Source organism: Plectropomus leopardus, chromosome 2 (genome assembly GCF_026936395.1).
Source record: "Plectropomus leopardus strain MGB_pleo_1.0 chromosome 2, ASM2693639v1, whole genome shotgun sequence".
NCBI lineage: Eukaryota > Metazoa > Chordata > Actinopteri > Perciformes > Serranidae > Plectropomus > Plectropomus leopardus.
The window spans coordinates 7,713,513-7,734,101 of NC_142177.1; the positions used below are offsets into that span (position 1 = coordinate 7,713,513).

Sequence of the window (20,589 nt, forward strand, 5' to 3'; positions counted from 1 at the left end):
AACAGTTAATATTTATCCTTTGTTATTTCATAATAAAATGCATTTATTATCCTAGCATCACTACTTTTACCATAAAAGGCCAGGTTGTTGCAAATTTCCCTGCTCAAAGCTTGGGAAAGAAGGCAGAATATTTTGTTTAAGAAATATTCTGTTTAAATAATTTCTAATCTTTGTAATGAAATGAAATGTGATGAATTATTTGACTGCTGCAACTGCAGTTTATGTTTATTATAAACCCATGAGAGCTGGGCACATTGTGTGAATGACACGAAAAACAAAGAAATCAATCAATCAATCAATCAATCTAAAGACACAGTGACATCTAGAGGAATTTTTTTAGCATAACATACCCAAACCAAATGGTAGAGATGGCTCAATCAGATTAAATTGAATTCAACACATTTTTCAGATATAGTGACTCAAAATGTGCTCTGCCAAACAGCTAAGCAGGATGTAAGGGTTAAGGATGTTTAAGCTTTTAAAACACTTATTGTCATTCATCCACTGCAGCAGAAAGAAGTTTGTTAATGATTGACTGTGACTCGTTTTGCCTCGCTGATGAAGAAATAAAAGGCCAGAATGAAAAGGGAGGCAAATAGAAATTTCTCTCTTCAAGGTTTAAAGGAAATTTACTGTCTAATTATACCAAATCGCTCCCAAAGGTTTCACTCACTTCGCTACAGTAGCTGCAGGTGCTAAAACTGCTGCGACTCTCTCCACCATCTTTCCATCTCCTCCTGATTTACATCCCCCCCTCCTCTTCCCTCCTTCTTCCGTCTGTCTCTCTGTCTCTCTATCTCTCTCCTCTTCCCCTGCCTGGCTATACCATCTATCAGGTCCCCCGGGGCCCCCTACTAGCATCCATGTAGAAGAAATCACTGATACCACAGCCTCTCTGTCCTGGAGGCCTGGTCCCGATAATCACAGTCCAATTACGGCACACACCATCCAGGCCAGGACACCATTTTCCCTCGGGTGGCAGGCTGTCACCACAGGTAAGCTCTCTCCAACCAGCCGTGGCCTCCTCCAATCACATGGAGGGGGCCACTCTTCATTCTGCCTCGCCTGTGAGAATATTGGAGATGTAATTTTTACCCCAGCACCAAATGGTACGCAATTGTAGCATGACCATTGACCGCCATTTTATCGGACTCCCGGGAATCCTGAAACGTGGTTCTCATCCTGATGATGAAGCTTGCTGCCAAGGCTGTAATTTGATAGTGTAGTTAAGTGATAGCGCTTCTGTAATTTTTCCCCACATCCTCTTTAATGGGGCTGAGCATTCACGCATGATTGGTATAATGTGCATTTATGCCATACTGTATACCTTGTTCTATTGATATTTCTGTGAATTAAGGACACTTTGATCTCAGATACTTTTACTGGCCTCATTGATTTACCACATCAGGATCATATATTTGAAATAGACCTGCAGTATGACCTTGCAGGTAGACAGAATTCCTTCAAGAAAGGAAATTGACTTTTTGTTGTTTCAAGTGGACTCGTCTCGATTTTGTTTCTATGTTTTGAATCACTGTGAGTTTGATGCTCTGATGCAAATCCAGCAATGCACATACCGTGCCATATCACATATCTTACTGGAGTGATAAGAAAATATCTCCAAATTAGAGTTTATAGTTGTGTTTATAGTTAGTTAAGTTTATAGTTTATAAAGTGCAATCCTTTGTATGTAGTATTTATGTATTGTTGCGAGGCCTGTCGTGATTACTACTGTTTGGTGATATTTTGCTCTAGATTTTTTTTATTTTGCTCTAAATTATATTATTGTCATTTTGAGACTGCTTTATATCACTGATATAATAAAAACAGCATAATGACACACTATAATAATACAATAATATGTACACCATTTAAAAGCGCAATTAACTTTTTTAAAAACCTTTTAAATACTCCAAATAAGTGTGTGTTTGTGTTTCAGTTGGGTCCCTACAGGGTAAAACTGAGGGGAACTAAAGTTTTTTTCCTGTTTATTCGGCTTAGGCACTGCCCAGGTCTTACAAAGGTAGAGAATACATTGCTGTTTATTCTGGCATCATGTTGGCTAACATTTCAATAGATACTCACACAACTGTCTTTTATGATAGCTAAGGAATTAGCAACCTATAAATGATGTTACATTCTTATTTTGAAGTTAGGTACTTAACACAAAATTACGTATGTTAGGTTTAGGTAAGTAAAGTTACATGGGTCCAGTTCAGGGAAATAAAGATGAGTGATTTAGGTAAGTAGAGGTACATTGATCAGGTTTAGGTAAGTAAAGGTGCGTAAGTTAGGTTTTTGTAAGTAAAGCTGCATATATTAGATTTAGGTTAGTAAAGGTACATTAGGTTAAGGTGAGTAAAGGTACAGTGATCACCGTCTGTCTGATGACATGGTTATACAAATTACTGACTTATACAAATTACTGACATGATTATCTGGTTATATACAAATTGTAAATGTGTAAACATTTCAAGAGAACAGCGTGAAATGTTGGTAACATTCTTATGTAAACACACACACCTATAAAGGCAATATGGATATATATATGGACATTTAACAGTTTTGCAGACCTCATTAAGTCAGTAAGGTGTTGTCATGACAGGCCTAATTGTGAGGTTGTTTTTTAGTCTTAGTGTGTGCATTATGTGCCCTTGTGAGGGATTACACCTGTCCTTTGTACCTGTGGTGGAGTCCTGACAGGCCTGTCAGCCTGGAGGACATTCTGCTGCTGATGCTAAGCTGACACACACATAGAAAACACACACCCACAGAGTTTTTTGATACTGAAGGGGGCACTGTGTGTTTTCTGCCAGTTCCTGAGGTGGTGGGGGGCCACCGGCTGACAGCTACAGTAATAGACCTGAGCCCTTGGGTGGAGTATGAGTTTCGAGTCCTGGCAAGCAACACCATCGGGACCGGCGAGCCCAGCAAGCCATCTAAACAAGCAAGGACAAAGGGGACCTGTATGTACTGCATGAGAAAGAAAACTTTTCTTATGCCTCTTTCAAAAATGTTTGCCATATTTGTTTGTTCTAACCTTCCAAGGAAATGTTTACTTAAATGGTTTTTTTTTCTCTTTGAAAATAGTAAACTATTTTCTTTAGAGGTGCTATTGGACATATTTTGTTACCTCTGGTCGGAGCTGCACCATACAGTCTCCAAGTATTAGCTTCATATTTAATGACCACATATATGAGCAGTATCAATCTTTTCATCTAAGTCTTGGCAAGCATATTACCCAAAATGTCAAACAGCACCCCACATGGAGGTCCCATAAATTCTTCAATACGCAGATCTGTCATTTGGTTTGGTCCACTCTCTGGCACAAGAAAACTTATACTGAAAAATTACAAGTCATCTCTAAAAAGCAGTATAATGCACTAGAGAGCTTAGTTCATCAAGGTTGGATCATTTGGTTTCTATATGTCTCGCCCTATTCAGTATCATTTGGTGCAAAAAGCACCATGGGCTGGCCATGACAGCAAATACACAGCAATTTGCTGATATCTACAAGGGTTTCTGGATGTTGAAGTTCAAATGTGTCGAAAAGTTGACTCTCTGCAGTTTGGGAGTAGCAACATGAAAAATGATTACATGTGCCTTCTTAGGCATCGTGTGAAGTCAACAGGGCTAAGCTGATCTGTCTTCTTCCTCCAGCTCCGAAGGTCACACCAGCTAATGTGAGTGGAGGCGGTGGCAGTCGCTCCGAATTAGTCATCACATGGGAGGTAAGCAAGCTTGCTCAGGACCCCCTCACCCATAGAAGAGTGAGCCAGATGTCATTATTCTCTGTGGATCTGGGCCTCTGTTTCATTAAGCGGAACGGCTTAATGTATGGCATTTCATTTTTAAGAACAGAGAGGCAATAACTGCTGCTGTCACCCTAGGGGAGAGAAAAATGCTTTTGAGGTTTCAATAAGATAATTAAACTCAATGGTTCCTTCGAAGTCCCAACTTTTTTTTTTTTAAATTGTTTTCCCTTTCTTTCTTTCTTTCTCTCTGTCTTTCTTTATATTTCTTTCCTACAAAGCCCCTTGCATATCAGTTCAGCTCCAAAAGCTTATATTTATTCGGGCTTCTCAAAAATCATCAGCCCCCGCTGTGAAACATTTTACAGAATCGGTGTTGATGTTTCAATATGCAAGAGTTCAATTAAAGTCTAACTTCTGCTTAACGGAGCTGCAACTCCGCCTCAGCACCGAAAATTCCTGAGGCATTTTCCTTTGGACATAAAAGCAGGGGTGCAGTGTTGCATTTTTAATTTTGGCTTGTGCTTACAAGCTTAAAGCATTACCTATGGTGGGGCTAAAAATGTAACTTTTGTCCCAAGGGTAGCAGTAGTGCAAAAGACCTTTGGGTTCTCACTGTCATGTCAAATGGGTATGACACCTCTGTAATCTGCCCAATAGATACTGAATTTTTTTCTGTTTAGTGTTCGGATCTTGGCCTGATGGTGGCACTACAGGCAATGTTAAGCTCAGTTATACATGTAATGAAACACAGGGAATTCATAGAATAATAATGAAGCATTAGTGCAAAGTGCAAACTGGAAAAAAAATACACTTGCCAATAATAAAAAACACAATAAACTGTATGTACAGATGTCAATTATTGAAAAAAAGACAGCCACAATACATAAATGTGGATTAGTGGATTTTGTTACATGTACGGCAAAAAAGGAACATTCAAATCACAAGTGTTGCTGGATGTTCAATCTCACTATAAAATGTAGCACATCTCACAATTATTCTGTAAAGAAAGAAGCTTTTTAAGGTTGGTGGAAAAAGTTCCAGCCCAGACTGAAATTAATGCACTTCAGTTCAATTAAATTCAGCTCACTTCAGTTTATAAAGCCCAATATTTCAGAGTGCTTTCCAGCTTACGCTATCCCTCTGTCCTTGATACCTCACAGTGGATAAGGAAAACTGGAAGTGTGACATATAGGTAAAAAAAATGTGGTAAAGTGTTAATGAGCACTTGCAAAGAAGAAAAACAGTTATTCCATTTCCCACACCAATTGATGTTTTTTATGTTGCTGATAATTAAATGAGTGTCATATTTCCAATTCAATTTCCATTTGTTTTTGGCAAAACAAATCATGAAATTAGACTTATTTAAACAAGACTTATTTGGAGAAAGTTCAATTCATCCATTTCAAAATAAGTGTGGAAAAATGTTTCCATGAAGGAAAAGAAACTAGTATCATCTATAGAATCACTGATGGAGATGCAGTGTTCACATCATTGATATTAATGAGGAACAAGAGGCGTACCAGAATCAACCCTTGTGGCACACCACATGTAAATCACACCATGTAAGTCCATTAATTTACATTTACAAATCGTTTTCGTATCATAATTTATAATTTGAGATCCTTCTGTAAGTGCTATCCACTGTATGGCGAGCTTTTTATAAAACCAAAAACATACTCAAAAGAATATTCATTAGAAATCAGGGGCTGTCCAGAGTTGAGATATCTAGCAGGGCTAAAACAGGAGGAAAAAATAAAGTGAGTTTTTATATGAACATGTATCTATTAGAGGAGGAGAGTGGAGGGTGGGTTTATCCACTAGAATGGAAAATCTGTGGCTATAAATGTATGAGCCATGTTATCACTCTGGACAACAGCTGAGTTTATGGTATCATGCTGAGTACACTGTACTGTGTAATGGATGTGTCCAGTTATAGTTCCTGTGTATGCAGCATGTTTTATTTGAGGCCAAGCATTGCCCCAAAAATTGTCTTTCCTCATGGTGTAGTTTTCAAAATGTGTTGTACATAATGAGTTACAAATTAATGTATTAACCCTTTGAAACCTGAGCAAATTGGCTTGATTTCTCTCAAAAACGTGAATAACACAATGAGCAACGAAAAGACAGAAATGACCCCAAAGTTAGCAAGAAATTATTATTTTTTTTAAATTACAGAAAAAATGCCTGAAAATTTGTTTTAAAAAAATAAAATCAATAATAATAATAATAATATAAAAGAATAAATAAAAGTAAATTACCTGAAAAAAAGCTTTGAAATTATAAAATTCAGTAACATGACATTTATATATGATAGTTTTCCAACTTTACTAATTGCTTGTAATTTGTGAAATATTTCTTACCCATTGCCTTTTTTCCCATGTTTTTAAAAGAAATCGCACCAATTCACAGTTCCAAGGCTAAAGTACTTGTTAAAAGGCATCTGAAAGCAGCATAAGAAAAGCAACATTGTTTCAGGTTTTAAAAGGTTTACTAAGTGATGAATTTAGAGTTTTAAATTAATACCTAGAGAAGGATTTTGGCACAAAATTGTGGTGACATTAGTTTTTATTTTAAACGTTCTTTTTTTACTACAGCCGGTTCCGGAGGAGTTGCAGAACGGACCAGGTTTTGGCTATGTTGTCGCTTTTCGGCCCCACGGCGCCACAGGATGGATGCAGGCTGCTGTACCGTCTGCTGAAGCATCAAAATATGTCTTCAAGAACGAGAGCATCCAGCCCTTCTCGCCTTTCCATGTGAAGGTCGGGGTTTATAACAATGAGGGGGAAGGGCCATTTGGACCTGTTACCACTATCTACTCTGCTGAGGAAGGTGCGTATAATTTTGTGTCATACACAATGTGTAACATAGCAGCTCTGCTTGCTCAGCCACTGTAAATGTATGAGTACATTACTAGATTCATCCTGGGCATGGACAGCAGCTGCAGTGATCTTGCAGCCAGCGTTCTTCTATCAGCACTTGCAGACGTCTTCCCCATACTTCCTTCGCTCTGTTGTACTGATAAAAGGAAGAGCTTTGAAACAGTTTTGATGTTCCCGCTTTGAGGGGTCATCAAAGCTCGGTGTTACTTCTAAAATCATTCAGAGTCTTTATACATTAACTCCAGAGCCTGGCCGAGCTCCCACCAGGGTCCGCGCCAAGAGCCTCTCTGCATCCGAGATTGAAATTTCGTGGAAAGCGCTGCCCTGGAATGCCAGCAAAAAAAGAGTCCTGGGCTATGAGGTGAGCTAAAATGAAATACCTTGCTTATGTGTGTGTGCTTTCATTGGATGCAAGGGTGTGTGAGTCCGTGTGTGTGTGTGCATGCGTGCGTGTGCAGGCACATGGCAACTGCTGTTGAATCTTGTTCTCGTCTATTATTGATGAGTGTTTCGGGCTCATGCACCTTGGGCATAGGAGATAATAGCTTGCTGCATGCAAAATGGTCCAGCCTAGTCCCACGCCTGTGGGTTTAGTTGTGTTTCTCTTGTTGTTTACCTAAGTACTGTAACCACCCTGATTAGCGTACTGATGCAATACTCTAAGGGATAGGAACGTTTAGCTTCTAATCCACACAACAAAGCAGTTTCAGACACTGGCTTTGCGCTCAGTTAGTTCTTGTCATTTTAATTCTGCTCATTATTGAAATCCAAGATGTGAACAAAGGCGATGTTTTCATCCCCGGATTGCTTAAAGTGCCAGATTTATAAATTGTTGACCACTCAGAGTCAACAGAGGAGCAGGGCCTGAGCAAACTGTTCCTGTGAGGAAAGACAAATTATATTTGTGCTGTCAAGCATGCCAGCTATTTCAGCCCTGACAAGCAGGGTGACAAAGAAAATCTGTTATCAGTGGAAGTTGATGGCAGGGGATTTTTGAGGATTCTTAGTCTTTGTTTTCCTTTTTTTTTAAATTTTTTGCATATTTGACCTCGCTCTTTACCACATAACTAAAACCATGACATGCCGTATAGGGCATGTACAGCACAGCGAGCAAAAGATACACGAGGTGACACGCTGCTGAAGCTTGTTTTCAGACCAGTTCACATCTTCCGTCCAGTTGAGTTCACATCGCTCCGTTTCCAGTTTGCACTTCATTGACAGGGTGTAACGGAAAGCTTTTAAGGTGTCTGTCGTGTTTTTTTCCTCACGCTCACGTCTCTGGTTGTGCCCTGTTGCTTTTCAGCTGAGGTACTGGAGTAGAAGTGAAAGGGAAGACACGGCCAGTGTGCAAAAGACTGTAGGAAATCAAACATCTACTATTATCCGTGGGGTGAAAGGCAGCACCACATATTACATCTCAGTGAGGGCGTATAACACTGCCGGAACGGGGCCTCCCAGCTCCACGGTCAACGTTACCACCAAAAAACCACGTAAGTATCAGATCTAATTATAACTCACTCTCTGCCACTGTGCAGCTTTTCATTGAGGTGAATAATGTGTTTTCCTGCTCTCAGCACCCAGTCAGCCGCCAGTTAAAGTGAGGTGGAATGCTTCAAACTCCAAGATTATATTGAACTGGGAGCAGGTCAAAGCCCTTGAGAATGAGTCAGAGGTCACTGGTTACAAAGTAAGCACTCAGTTGCTTTTTTTTTTTATTATCAGAAAATAGTGTATGCTGCTATTGCTTCTGTGCCTGACTCTTGCCATACACCTTTCGTCCTCAGGTGCTGTACAAGAAGAATCAACACAGCCGCCCCAACGTCATGGAAACCAACACGACCTCTGTAGAGCTCGCTCTGCCCACCGACCAGGATTATATCATCCAGATAAAGCCATTTGGAGAGGGAGGGGAAGGCAGCAGTAGCAGGCTGATCACCATCCCGAGGCTACCAGGTCAGTGGAGAGCTAGTTAGTGCCTCCCTCGTGGCTGAGCTGAATAATCCACTCCCCTGCTGCCGTCTTGCCAGAACAGATTAGCTATCAAGATCTCCATAGGAGCAGGAGAGAGTGGGGAAATAATGCGCTACATGACACATTTGTGTAATTACGCCCTCTACGTGGCACCGTAATGCAAGCGTTGCACGAAAAGTCGAGAGATTTATTTAAAATACTTTCACTGTCTCATTTCTCTGCTTGAGTAATAACTATCAAACATTTTTTAGAAATAAATGCTTTTAGGCTGCAATTATAGTTTTCCCCACAGAATTAGAATCTAAGGGTGGCAGAAGATGATGACAGAGGGTGTGGGGGTCCACTAATTTCCCTTTTATAGAAATTTAATCTTGTGTGTGTTCCTTTTTTATCGTTATGTCCCCTCTCTATATTGAGACATTTTTACGGGTCCATGAATGCAGTGCAAAGGGTACTCGTTTTGAGTTCATTAATCCCATATCAGTTGTTTTATATGGTGGCCCTGAGGGTCAAAACACTTAAACATTTCCCAAAATACTACAGCATTTCAGAAAGCAAAGTAACATTTCCCAAAACAACATTTCAGAAAACAAAATAGCATTTCCTAAATCACTACATTTCCCAACATAAAACACTTCAGAGAACAAAATAACATTTCCCAAACATGACAACATTTCAGAAAACATAATAACATTTCCCAAACATGACAACGTTTCAGAAAACATAATAACATTTCCCAAACATGACAACATTTCAGAAAACATAACATTTCCCAAACATGACAACATTTCAGAAAACATAATAACATTTCCCAAACATGACAACATTTCAGAAAACATAATAACATTTCCCAAACATGACAACATTTCAGAAAACATAATAACATTTCCCAAAAATGACAACATTTCAGAAAACAAAATAACATTTCCCAAAACAAAACATTTCAGAAAACAAAATAACATTTCCCAAAACAAAACATTTCAGAAAACAAAATAACATTTCCCAATACAAAAACATTTCAGAAAACAGAATAACATTTCCCAATACAAAAACATTTCAGAAAACAAAACAAAGCATTTCCCAAAATACTACAACCTTTCCCAAAACAACACAATAATTAAGAATACAAAATAACATTTCCCAAAACATAACCACCTTAATAAGATTTTAGAAAATAAAGTAACATTTCCCAAAACAACATTTCAGAAAACAAAATAGCATTTCCTAAATCACTACATTTCCCAACATAAAACACTTCAGAGAACAAAATAACATTTCCCAAACATGACAACATTTCAGAAAACATAATAACATTTCCCAAACATGACAACATTTCAGAAAACATAATAACATTTCCCAAACATGACAACATTTCAGAAAACATAACATTTCCCAAACATGACAACATTTCAGAAAACATAATAACATTTCCCAAACATGACAACATTTCAGAAAACATAATAACATTTCCCAAAACAAAACATTTCAGAAAACAAAATAACATTTCCCAAAACAAAACATTTCAGAAAACAAAATAACATTTCCCAATACAAAAACATTTCAGAAAACAGAATAACATTTCCCAATACAAAAACATTTCAGAAAACAGAATAACATTTCCCAATACAAAAACATTTCAGAAAACAAAACAAAGCATTTCCCAAAATACTACAACCTTTCCCAAAACAACACAATAATTAAGAATACAAAATAACATTTCCCAAAACATAACCACCTTAATAAGATTTTAGAAAATAAAGTAACATTCCCAAAACAAAATGTTTGGTGAGAATTGAACCATAGAAGGTAGGTACTACTGGACGAGAATTCCTTGTAGCTGACTGGATGCACTGACTGTCTGCCAGTCTGAGACAAAAGGAAGTACTTGTTCTTTTTGTTGATTTGTGGTGGACTTGCCTTGCTGCACATTGCTGCCTTTCACAGATCACGAGTATAAGTTAAAATAAAAAAACTCTTTATTCCCAAAGGGAAACTGAAGTGTTTTTTGATATACTGCAGTCTTTTGACCCTCAGGGCCACTGTAGTTTTAAGAGTTCGAGTCACGGAGTGGATAATTGATCTGTCTATCCAGTTAGAGGTGATAGGATCCATGAATTATAGGAGTGGCTGCTGCAGACTTTTAGACCCATTACAAGAAGCGATTAAGTTTTACTTTCACTTCTCCTGACTCTGGCTCTACTGCTCCCTCTGTGCCCAGAGTACGCTCTGCACTCGGAGAGGGTTCTGCAAAGAATAACTGAACAATAAACATATTCCAGGAGTGCTCTTAGTGACTGGTCCAACTCCCAAAATATATAATAAATTCATGGGAGCCACAGATAAATGAAAATGTGGGAAACCATTAATAGGCAAGTTAGAGAGGTGGCTGACACAAGCAATGAAATGGCAAAAAAGTCTGACTCCACCCCCAAAGAAAACAGACTAACAGCGGTGTTGTTTTCAATACCTTTTCAGGCCCCAACGCAGTCGGCTCGGCATCCAAGGTCTCCACTCTATCAGCCCTCAGTACAATAGCACTGTCTTTCACAGCACGGACATCTTTATGACAAACAGCTCCCAGCAGACGTTGCATCTGATGTGAAGACAGCTCTGCAGCGGAACGCAAACACAGCCCACTCTGGTGTAACTAGATCCATTCATTTAGATTTTAGAGGCAGAAGGAAGAAATAAAAAATAAAAAAAAACATGCCATTGAGATATGACAGGGAAGGAGTCCCCTTCAGCACCCACGCTAAGTAAAGGAGATTGAGCGATGTCGTGACTATGTTGTTACCAAAGCAGCTTTCATAAGAAAAAAACAAAATAAGGAGAAAAATGTCTTATATGCATCTTTTTGTATGACATGTTGAGCTTTTTATAGATTTTCTTTTTTTTTCCTCAATCGATTTGAAGTCAGTCTGGGCTTACTGGGGTGAGAACAATTAAGTGCATGGCAAATAACATCATCAAATTTTCCACTCTGGAGGTTAAGAATGTGATTTGACGGAGCACCTTTATCTTCTGAAATAAGATGATATTTGTATCTTTGGTTCTCACAGACCAGAGTGGTTTCTTTTCTTCAAGTGAATGAACTATCAACTGTTATCTGTAACATCTTTGCATTTCTGTTTCTGCAATATTTCACAAATATTTCACCAGAAGGACTTCATCAACATGGATGTTTGTCATTATTGGCCATTTTCCAAAGTACTGTGGGTGAAGAGAGGATTAGCATTTGAAATAATCTGTCTCCAGACAGCACATGCTAATGCTCTATCATGCTGGTCAAGTATTAGTGCTGGCAAACACAAGTGAAGTTAGCCATATTTAGTTTTTTTGTTTGTTTGTTTGTTTGTTTTTTAATTGACTCAATCCACATAGATTTTCTATTAACAAGACATGAATCTGCAGATAATATAAATTTGAAAACAATATTAGCATCCAGTTATCCCTTTGAATCAGATAATGCTAACTGGCGCTAATTACGTATGGGATAGGTTGGGATTTTTAAAGTCTGTTTTAATGCAATACTTACATGTGTACGTTGAGTTTTGAGTCATTGTAATCAATTCTCTTGTCCATTGTGGCCCTTTACAGTGCAACTACACTGCTAAAGATAGGGCTAACGTATATATATAATAAGGCCTAACTCCGCTCCTGCACCTGGAGTTTTAAGAAAGGGAAAGGGAAATTGGGGTTCAGAAAAAACAAAAAGAAAGAGAAAGAATGCAAAAGCAAAAAAAAAAAAAAAACAGAAAGAAAAAAGAGAGGAAGGGCAGAGGGGCACTGAGACTCCTTATGCATAGTACCCAGGATCTGATGATACGCTCCTGGTTGGAACTCCACTATTTGGCCTTAAAAAAATTGTCTTCAAAGCCTGGTGCATTTCCTTGAAGCCTGGCAAAGTGCTGAGGGATGCATCTTGGTAGTCCCATGTAAATTTGTTGCTCGGATTAAACACTTTTACTTACAAAGATCCCTGCTTGATTCTGCTTATTGACGAATTCTGAAGCTTCTTATTAGCTTATGCTGAGCTGTAAATTACATTATAAGTGTACCGTTAAGGGTCCATGGACAGACAGAATTATTACAGTGATCTGTGTACATATGGGGAAAAAAGCCAAACCTATCCTCTAATTAATACTAAGGCATTAGCATTCCATATTTTGGGTGCCAGGGGAAGCTGACAAAGAACTCCCAAAAAAGTCAATGGGATCCTTAAAGTCATCCATGTGATATTTACTGACCTTGTTGCCAGAAATAGCACCATGCTGTTTTGGAGAGCATCTCCCCTGGGTTCCTTGACCTTGGCCATTGAACTGCACTGGTGACTGGACCCTTGTGGCTGTCTCATGCTCCTCATTCTTTCGGTTAGCCCTGTGTCTAGAGCTATTCTTTGCCTTCTGTGTGCCTCATCATATGTTCAAAATCCTCAGGTCCTTAAAGAGCCTTAACTTATCACATGTATATCAAAAACATTAGAAACATAGAACTATGAAGCAGCCGCGGTGATGTTTACATGCTGCTGTGTTGATAGATACTGTATGTGATTGGGATTGGGGGGGGGGGCAGCGTCCTTTGTGCAAAGCTGAGGATACCGAGGTTAGTTTAAATGGCATTCCGCTGTTTCGCATGGGATATTGGCAATATATGAGGCCTGGTGCATTTTTATAGGTGTGTATTCTTATTAAAAGACAATGCTGCTGATCTTTTCCTTTTCCCATAGTCTCCTGATGCCATGTGGGACTGCCGTGCTACAGACGTACAGTGCAGTCTGTATGTAGCTTGTAATCCAGTTAAGTAGTTTGTACTTTGAAGGGAAGTGTGCTGTAGGCTACTGGGTCTTGCTCAGAATCATGCATCAAGAAATGTGTAATATACTGTTTTGTACACTTCAAATCATTTATATAAAAGAACCTTTCTAAAGAGATGATTTACTTGGTTTTTATGTAATAACTCTGTTTCATACTGTAGCTAACTGTTGCTCAGCATGACTGTGCTTTGTCCTCTCTCTTCTGTCCATCCGCAAACTGACTGAATGGCTTTAGGAACATGCAAGGTCCATGCATCCGATAGGTTTGTGTATACTGTATGTGTACCACGAAATCTGAACCACATCTATCAGCCCCATGTCTATGCTTCTGTCTCAGTCAGCCCCTCTGCGATGTACTGGGTCTACTGTCCATATACGCTCTACATGAGGGTTTCCTCTGTTGCTGTTTGTTGTTTATACTGTGTTAATAAAGATTATTGATTTATAGAACAATGTCAAGCTCTGTTGGTCCATCCATCAATGCATGTGACTTGTTTGAGAACAGACCTATAGTAATATTATTTATCTAAATTTAGCAATCAGTTAAGGGGCTAGATACTTTGTTAGTATAAAATTATAGATCTACTGCAATGATTTAATGTGGTACTCACCAAAACTGAAGCAATAGAGGCCCAGACATCCCAAATTGTAGTCCCTAATACGGGTCAAGTTCCAAAAACCACTAGATTCTACCATTGGTACTCCCAAAGGGGGCTAGGGAGGGCCATGGCAGCCCATTTTTATTCTTCAAATACCACTGCATTGTCAGCAATTTTGGTGTAAGATACTGACACCAAGAGCCACCTTTTGCTGTGGTATGATACATCACCAGGCAGCGTCCGTTTGTAAAGTGGCAAAAGGAAACCCTTCTTGTTGTAATGATCTCCCGCTGGTCAGCTGGATGGCACTTGGCCCTGCCAGCTGTTCCATATGTGGTTGGGCGGCATCAACTGATAACACAGCCAGATGGAAACTGTTGCGGCCATAAGATACGCCACTTGTTGGGCTCAGGTTGAAAAGCTGCAGGTAACAACATAATATAAGGAGCGTGAGGGTCCCTATTGTGTTGATGGGTCCAACAAACCCCTGTTTCAACCAAGAGCTCGTTGTTTAATTTCTGGATGAACGTACAGCCAAACCATGATGTTCTTCGGTTGCCTAAACCTAACTAAACATGACTCTGTAGCCTAAATCCTAATCATGTGCTTCTGCTCACACCCCGACGTTGATTGCAGCATCCTGGAATGTCAACAGCAGATGTAAAAGGATGCCTAGAGCAGAATATGTAGACATGGAAGTCCACTGACTGTGATGACTTAAAATGAGAAGGTTATCACCATGGCCATCCCTATATGATTGCAAAAATAATTAGGCCAATATTACTACTTTTAAGAGTTTTTAGTGAGCTCATTTTTAAGCTTGCAAAGGTAGTGGTATCTTTTCAAATAAAGGAATGTGAAGGTAAATCAACTGGCAGGGTGATTTTCAAAGAGATAGAAAAACTCTGCACATTCAGATGATAAAAAACTAGGTGTTAGACAAGAGATCATACAAGAGACAAAAAAAACAGTGTCCATACACTAGACTATGCCCCCAAATCTCTGTCTTTTTAGTTTCATTTTCAAAGGGCTCCCTTACCCATAACACAATAAAATAGGATAGTTGTGTAACTCAGTGTTAACTGTACCATATAAGTCTTTTCACGTCAGATAGTTAACTGTAAAATAGGGAAACCAAGGTATATCATTATACAATTCCTTAATTCTCCATGTTGACATAGTTTTCAATTTGCCTCTATATTTCAAATTCCTGATATTCAGTTATGGCATTTAGTTTTTGTGTGCCAACCTAAGATTTTTCGTGCCCACATCTGTACACCTCTACAAAAAATTCCTGGGGCACCACTGTATCCCACTTCAAATACTACAACATGTTGCCATCTCATCATTAAACTCTTCACACATGTAAATGGCCCAAGCTTTCAAACTCCAAAGATTTTAAGTTAAAAATGTGAAGCCTCAAAAGCAAAGTCCGAAAATCTATCACATCATCAGGAATTGTTTCCTGTGACTTAACAAAGCCCCTTAAGAGCTGCATTATACAAATGTTTTCATAGTACTTCTCCTCATGCTAAGTAAACTGATCTTGATGTGTAAATCTGTGAAATGCTCCTTTAAAGAAAAGTCAAAATAGTAAATCTGCTGCATATTTTTTGTCTAAACATTCATTAAATCCTGAAAAACTATGGTAGTTTCTTTCAACATGTAAGGTCATTTTATATGTAGAGTGAAGTGAAGCAGAAAATACACTAGATGGCACTCACGGTGCCAAAATGCCTTCTTAACAATCCACACCACAGTTGTATGTGCTGAATTTGGCCACAAGGTGGTAGCACAAAACAAGGAAATTTCCCTTTTCTTTCACTACAATAACAATACCACCCATTCCCCTTATATTACAAAAACAATTTATTACATATGATGAATTATTAATGTATAAAAGCCTTACCATTAAGCTAATAAGAATACATTTCTCCAAGTTCTTCATTATAGGATAAGAAGTCAAAGTGAAATCCCTCAGAGAGACTGTGTTTTAATCATACTGAGACATTTATTTATGCATGTATGTTTTTCCATTTAGACTGAATGCAAATACAGCAAATACACACCACCAAGCACTAGGGGAATGTAGAGCAAAAGGCAGTGGAGAATTGAAGGTGGAGGTTAAACATCAGAGCAGTTTTGACGCTCTTCACGGAGAAAATAAAAAGAAAAGCTCATATCCATAATCTGAACTATGCTGGTTCTCTACATTAATGGGGCCAATAAATGCTTTCATCTCGCTTGAGGACATCACAGTCCAGAATCGGAAAGACTTCTCCCCCAGTGCGCTCAATGTCACATCCTTTACAAGACAGTAATTCACTTCCAAGACAGCTCCTCTTCACCTTGGACCGAGAGGAGAGGTCACTTCTACATCTGCCTCGCGGTGATTAACTGCACTTTCAGTCGAGCACTGATAACCGGCTCCTGCTCCCAAACATAAGGCACCCATTCACACTGTCCTCCAGATTATACTTAGTGCCTCGACTTAAAAACACATCCCTGCTCCCGTCCATTTCTACATAGTTTACAGGATAATACACAGAAGTATGGGTATTTATATATAAATACAGGTCCTCCATCCTTCAACTCACCACCTCGCCCACAGCACGTCTCTCCTGATGCATACAGTCATTTCTCTTCCCTCAGCAGTGTATCCAAACTACAGCAAAGACATTATTTTCCCAACGGTCTAGTATGTGCTGCTATCATTGCAAGCAAGTGCCTTTACAACAGTCCAGTGTCATGTGACCAGAGAAAAATTAAAGTAGAATATACAAAGAATCAGTTTGGGGAATCTCATTTCCTCAGACACAAACAGCAGGACGACAGTTTCAAGTCAGGGTGATTGGTAGGATTAGACGACGAGGGGGCGACAAAGCCATGGCCACAAGTGTTGGAAAAGCTCCTTTTGAATATCACTAACTCCGTGTTATAGGTTTTGGTTACGCTTCGATAAGCATGAGAGTTCACAGTTTTCTCCCTTTAGAGGACAGAGGATAAGAATAATGGCTGCTTATTGCAAATCTCACAGGCAGTGCGCTTCACTGCTTCGGTTAACAGTAGCACAACAATGACGGCAACACGGCTAACATGGGTCCATCAGACGGATTCTCATTTATGATAAGTGATGCATAGTATATTATTAAAGGATATATGTCATGTGACGGCCAACAGGTTGTGTGGAGATACGGCGTTTAAGTGTGTGAGTCCTGGCTTTGTCTGTCAGGGAGAACAGGGAGGAAAGAGCACAAGACTCACATTCAGCACTCCTATAAATACAAACTCATACAGCATAACTTAAAAGAGTTAATCCACCCCAAAAAATAAAAATAAAAGTACCCATGTTAATCTTGTGGGTTTTTTTAAACGTTTCAGGCAGTGTCTTTGACCATGCACATACTATTCAAAGTGTAATTTTTTTTTCTAATTGCTTTTCAAAGCTGCTTTTTGAAGCGGCTTTGATCAATATTTTTAAATTATTTTAAATGTTGAATGAACAGCAGACAAACAACACAACAACTGCATTTCTCCTCATTGCATCACAATTTAAAGACTCCTCTCTAGTTTTGGGTGGGATCTCTTTGATTAACTTGTTGTGTTTCACTGGACTTCTTACAAAGTGACAGCACAAACAAACAAACAAAAATAAAACCTCTGCAAAAGGTGTCTGCAAGTTCAAACGTTAAGACTGAAGCGTCTAAAAACACAAGAATAACACACAAACTCTGTTTCTCACTGGAAGTCAGTAAAATCAAATAAAAACATATCAGCACATTCCTGAAACTTATTAGATAAAACATCATTTATAATAAAATATCTCTAAAAATCCTAGAACTGTACCCAAAACGTGTGACCAGCATTTCTTTACGTAGATGGTGAGTTGACGAAATGATAACAGTGAGTGGGGGGGTGGGAGTGGGACAAGGACAGTGTATGTTCCAAAGGAGAGCTCCAGCTGTCCACTGAAGTGTCCACCATGGTCCTTCTTTAGTGGACTCAATAATGTGTCCACTACTTATCAGCCCGATTATTTATATTTTCTCCATAAGTCCCATCGTCTTAGATTTCAAATGTAAATATGTCCGTGTATTTATTTTTTCATTCCCTCTGCTATTTTTTAATTGAATCATGCGGATTATAATCATCTGATATTATACATATTTCATAAACAAGCAAACACTGGACATAAATTAGATCCTCTATAGATAAAAATGTAAAAAGCTAATAAGACAGCTGTTGATTATACTGAAGGTGTCACAGCCAGGAGGTGGCGACATAGAGCAAAAGGCCACATCTTGCCACTCTGCGCCAACCTCCCCACCCCACCACCACCAGAAATGTCCCCATGCGTCCGCTCAACCCTCCTCTGCTCGTATATATTATTTATTTTACATGTGGCAGATGATTGGGGGCTTTATTACTTAAAGAAATCATCTGTGAGGGAGGGCTGTTGGGGCGGCAGGGGTGGTGGTGGTTATGGGGATAAATTAGTCAAAATGTATTCGATTAAATAATATGGAGTAAAGTTTCAGACATATTACAGAGGTGAAATCATACAGCTGTGACCGCGTTTCACTTTCAAGCTTGCATCGCTCCACTTGCTTAAACCAAGTGGTAAATCGTCCAACAGAAGACTGGTCCATGAGGGAGGCGTAGGGCTGGGATGTGCTGGGAGGCCGGGTTTGGGTCGGAGGCCGCGTCACAGTTGGTTTGTCTAAAGGGACAGGAGTGGAGGTCTACTGCTTCATGGAATGCAGTCTGTTCTCGTGTCGGCGTTTACACAGGCGGGGTAGAGAGTCCTCGTATCTGGGTGGTGGCGTACTGCGGGGGCGGGGCAGGAGACACACAGTTTGAGGATCCTCTCCTGTCCCCCCGTCTCAGGAGCCACCATGGCCGATCAGGACTGCAAAGAGACAACACATGAAAAATGTAAAAGATCCATTTTATCTGAATAAGACACTCATGTCATTTTGCATCCCTTTATAGCTTTTTTGTGTCACCTTGAGTCTGTTTTTGGTATTTTTTCATTTGGTGTCATTTTGTGTCTCTTTGTAGCTGTTTTTTGTCTCTTGGTAGCTCCTTAACATTCAAACAAGAAATGTTCAAGCAGGTGCTCTGGCCCAGGGGCCCTCTGACTTCTTAGTCACGGTCAGGCCAAGTCATGGTTTTGCAAGTCTTAAGTCTTTGCACTTAAGTCCCAAGTTAAGTCCAAAAGTAAAAAATTGAGATCACCCCAGTATAGTCAAAAGTCCTAAACTTTGAGTTACAAGTCCTAAATAAGTCATTTATTTGTAAAGTTTGTTGTAAATTTGTTGCTGTTCTGTTTGAAATTTTTTTACCCACACTTTTTGTATACTGCTTTTTTTTGACCTTTTCACAGTTTCTGTTGTGGAACAAAATTTATCTTTGGTGTTTTTTTTCCCAAATTGGTGCTGGATGATGTCAGATTGGTTCAAACAAAGTGGATCTGAGAATTTAGTGTTGACTTGCTGGTAATTAATAGCAATAATGTTAGTTCATTCAGGAAATGAATTGATTGGTGGCACTTTTTTAAAATAACGTACTTTTCCATCTTTGAGCCTTGTGGGAAGTCTTTTTTTGTTTTTGTCAAGTCTAAAGTCATCAAATTTAGGACTGGAGTCTGACTCAAGTAAAAGTCATGTGACTGGAGTCCACACCTCTGCCTCTTGGGCCCCTGTGCATTGAATGTGCATTAATCAGTCGAAGCACACCAAAGGCAGTAATCTTGTAACCTGCACTCTGATCTCATGACCACACTGTCAGCAGTGTAGGAGTCACATACCTCTGCTTGCTGCTGCTGCAGCTCCTCAGTGGGAGACTCTGTTTCCCTGATAACCACTGCTTTTGTCACCAGCATGTCGGGGTGCTGCTGCTTGGCCTCTTGGATGGCCATGGCGAGGGCCTGGGCACATGACGCACAGGTCATAAACCTCACATATTGGCTTCCTGTGCCTTATGACTTATTGAACATAGATTGCACGTGCTGCAGTATTTCTGTAATAGTCCTTCTCACCTGATGTTGGTCCACATCATCGTCTCCTGTGATTATAATCCTCTTCTCGATTCTGGTCTCCGAGTAGCCTCCTTTCACAGTCTGCATACAGCAAGAATTTAATTTTATGAATCATCATTAGAGTTTATGACATTATTACACTACACTGTGTGGCACCTTTATCTTAAATATATTTGTTTTCCTTTCCATTTATTAGTTTTATTCGGTCATCTACTCCTACATGTCGATGAGACATATTTAATAAGAGTGTACCATAACATGCAGATGTAGTGGGCTGACTCCAAGCCCTAGTCATTAAACTGTATCCATGGGAACACATAAGGTGTTACCTTGGTAACTTGAGTTGTGGTTGCTGAGGTGACGCTCTCAGCGGTGATGGTCAGCGGGGACACAACAGATTCTCTCCCCTGGGTTCCAGCTTTTACCTGCAGCACAGTCATTAGATGTGAGTTATACACACTTAGAGGGACACACTGCAGACACACACACACACACACACACACACACACACACGCTCATAACACAACATGAG

The 20,589-nt window shown here is 39.4% G+C and overlaps 2 protein-coding genes across 13 annotated transcripts in view; one reads left to right on the forward strand and one right to left on the reverse strand.

Annotated features, from left to right (window-relative positions):
• The window catches only part of cntn4 (contactin 4), a 275,881-nt gene extending 262,016 nt beyond the window's left edge, over nucleotides 1–13,865 (forward strand). For all 5 annotated transcript variants that reach the window (XM_088083789.1, XM_088083787.1, XM_088083798.1 and 2 more), the window contains 9 exons: nucleotides 837–995; nucleotides 2,817–2,966; nucleotides 3,661–3,731; nucleotides 6,350–6,584; nucleotides 6,880–6,995; nucleotides 7,938–8,124; nucleotides 8,209–8,321; nucleotides 8,419–8,587; nucleotides 11,081–13,865. In XM_088083789.1, coding sequence (XP_087939915.1) covers nucleotides 837–995; nucleotides 2,817–2,966; nucleotides 3,661–3,731; nucleotides 6,350–6,584; nucleotides 6,880–6,995; nucleotides 7,938–8,124; nucleotides 8,209–8,321; nucleotides 8,419–8,587; nucleotides 11,081–11,172 — 1,292 coding nt within the window. In that variant the 3' untranslated portion in view covers nucleotides 11,173–13,865. The remainder of the gene's footprint in view (nucleotides 1–836; nucleotides 996–2,816; nucleotides 2,967–3,660; nucleotides 3,732–6,349; nucleotides 6,585–6,879; nucleotides 6,996–7,937; nucleotides 8,125–8,208; nucleotides 8,322–8,418; nucleotides 8,588–11,080) is intronic.
• A 2,125-nt stretch (nucleotides 13,866–15,990) lies between these two features.
• The window catches only part of LOC121952532 (band 4.1-like protein 1), a 142,131-nt gene continuing 137,532 nt past the window's right edge, over nucleotides 15,991–20,589 (reverse strand). For all 8 annotated transcript variants that reach the window (XM_088083831.1, XM_042499281.2, XM_042499291.2 and 5 more), the window contains 4 exons: nucleotides 20,387–20,482; nucleotides 20,058–20,138; nucleotides 19,827–19,946; nucleotides 15,991–18,926 (listed from right to left, as the gene is read on the reverse strand). In XM_088083831.1, the coding sequence (XP_087939957.1) occupies nucleotides 18,921–18,926; nucleotides 19,827–19,946; nucleotides 20,058–20,138; nucleotides 20,387–20,482 (303 nt within the window). In that variant the 3' untranslated portion in view covers nucleotides 15,991–18,920. The remainder of the gene's footprint in view (nucleotides 18,927–19,826; nucleotides 19,947–20,057; nucleotides 20,139–20,386; nucleotides 20,483–20,589) is intronic.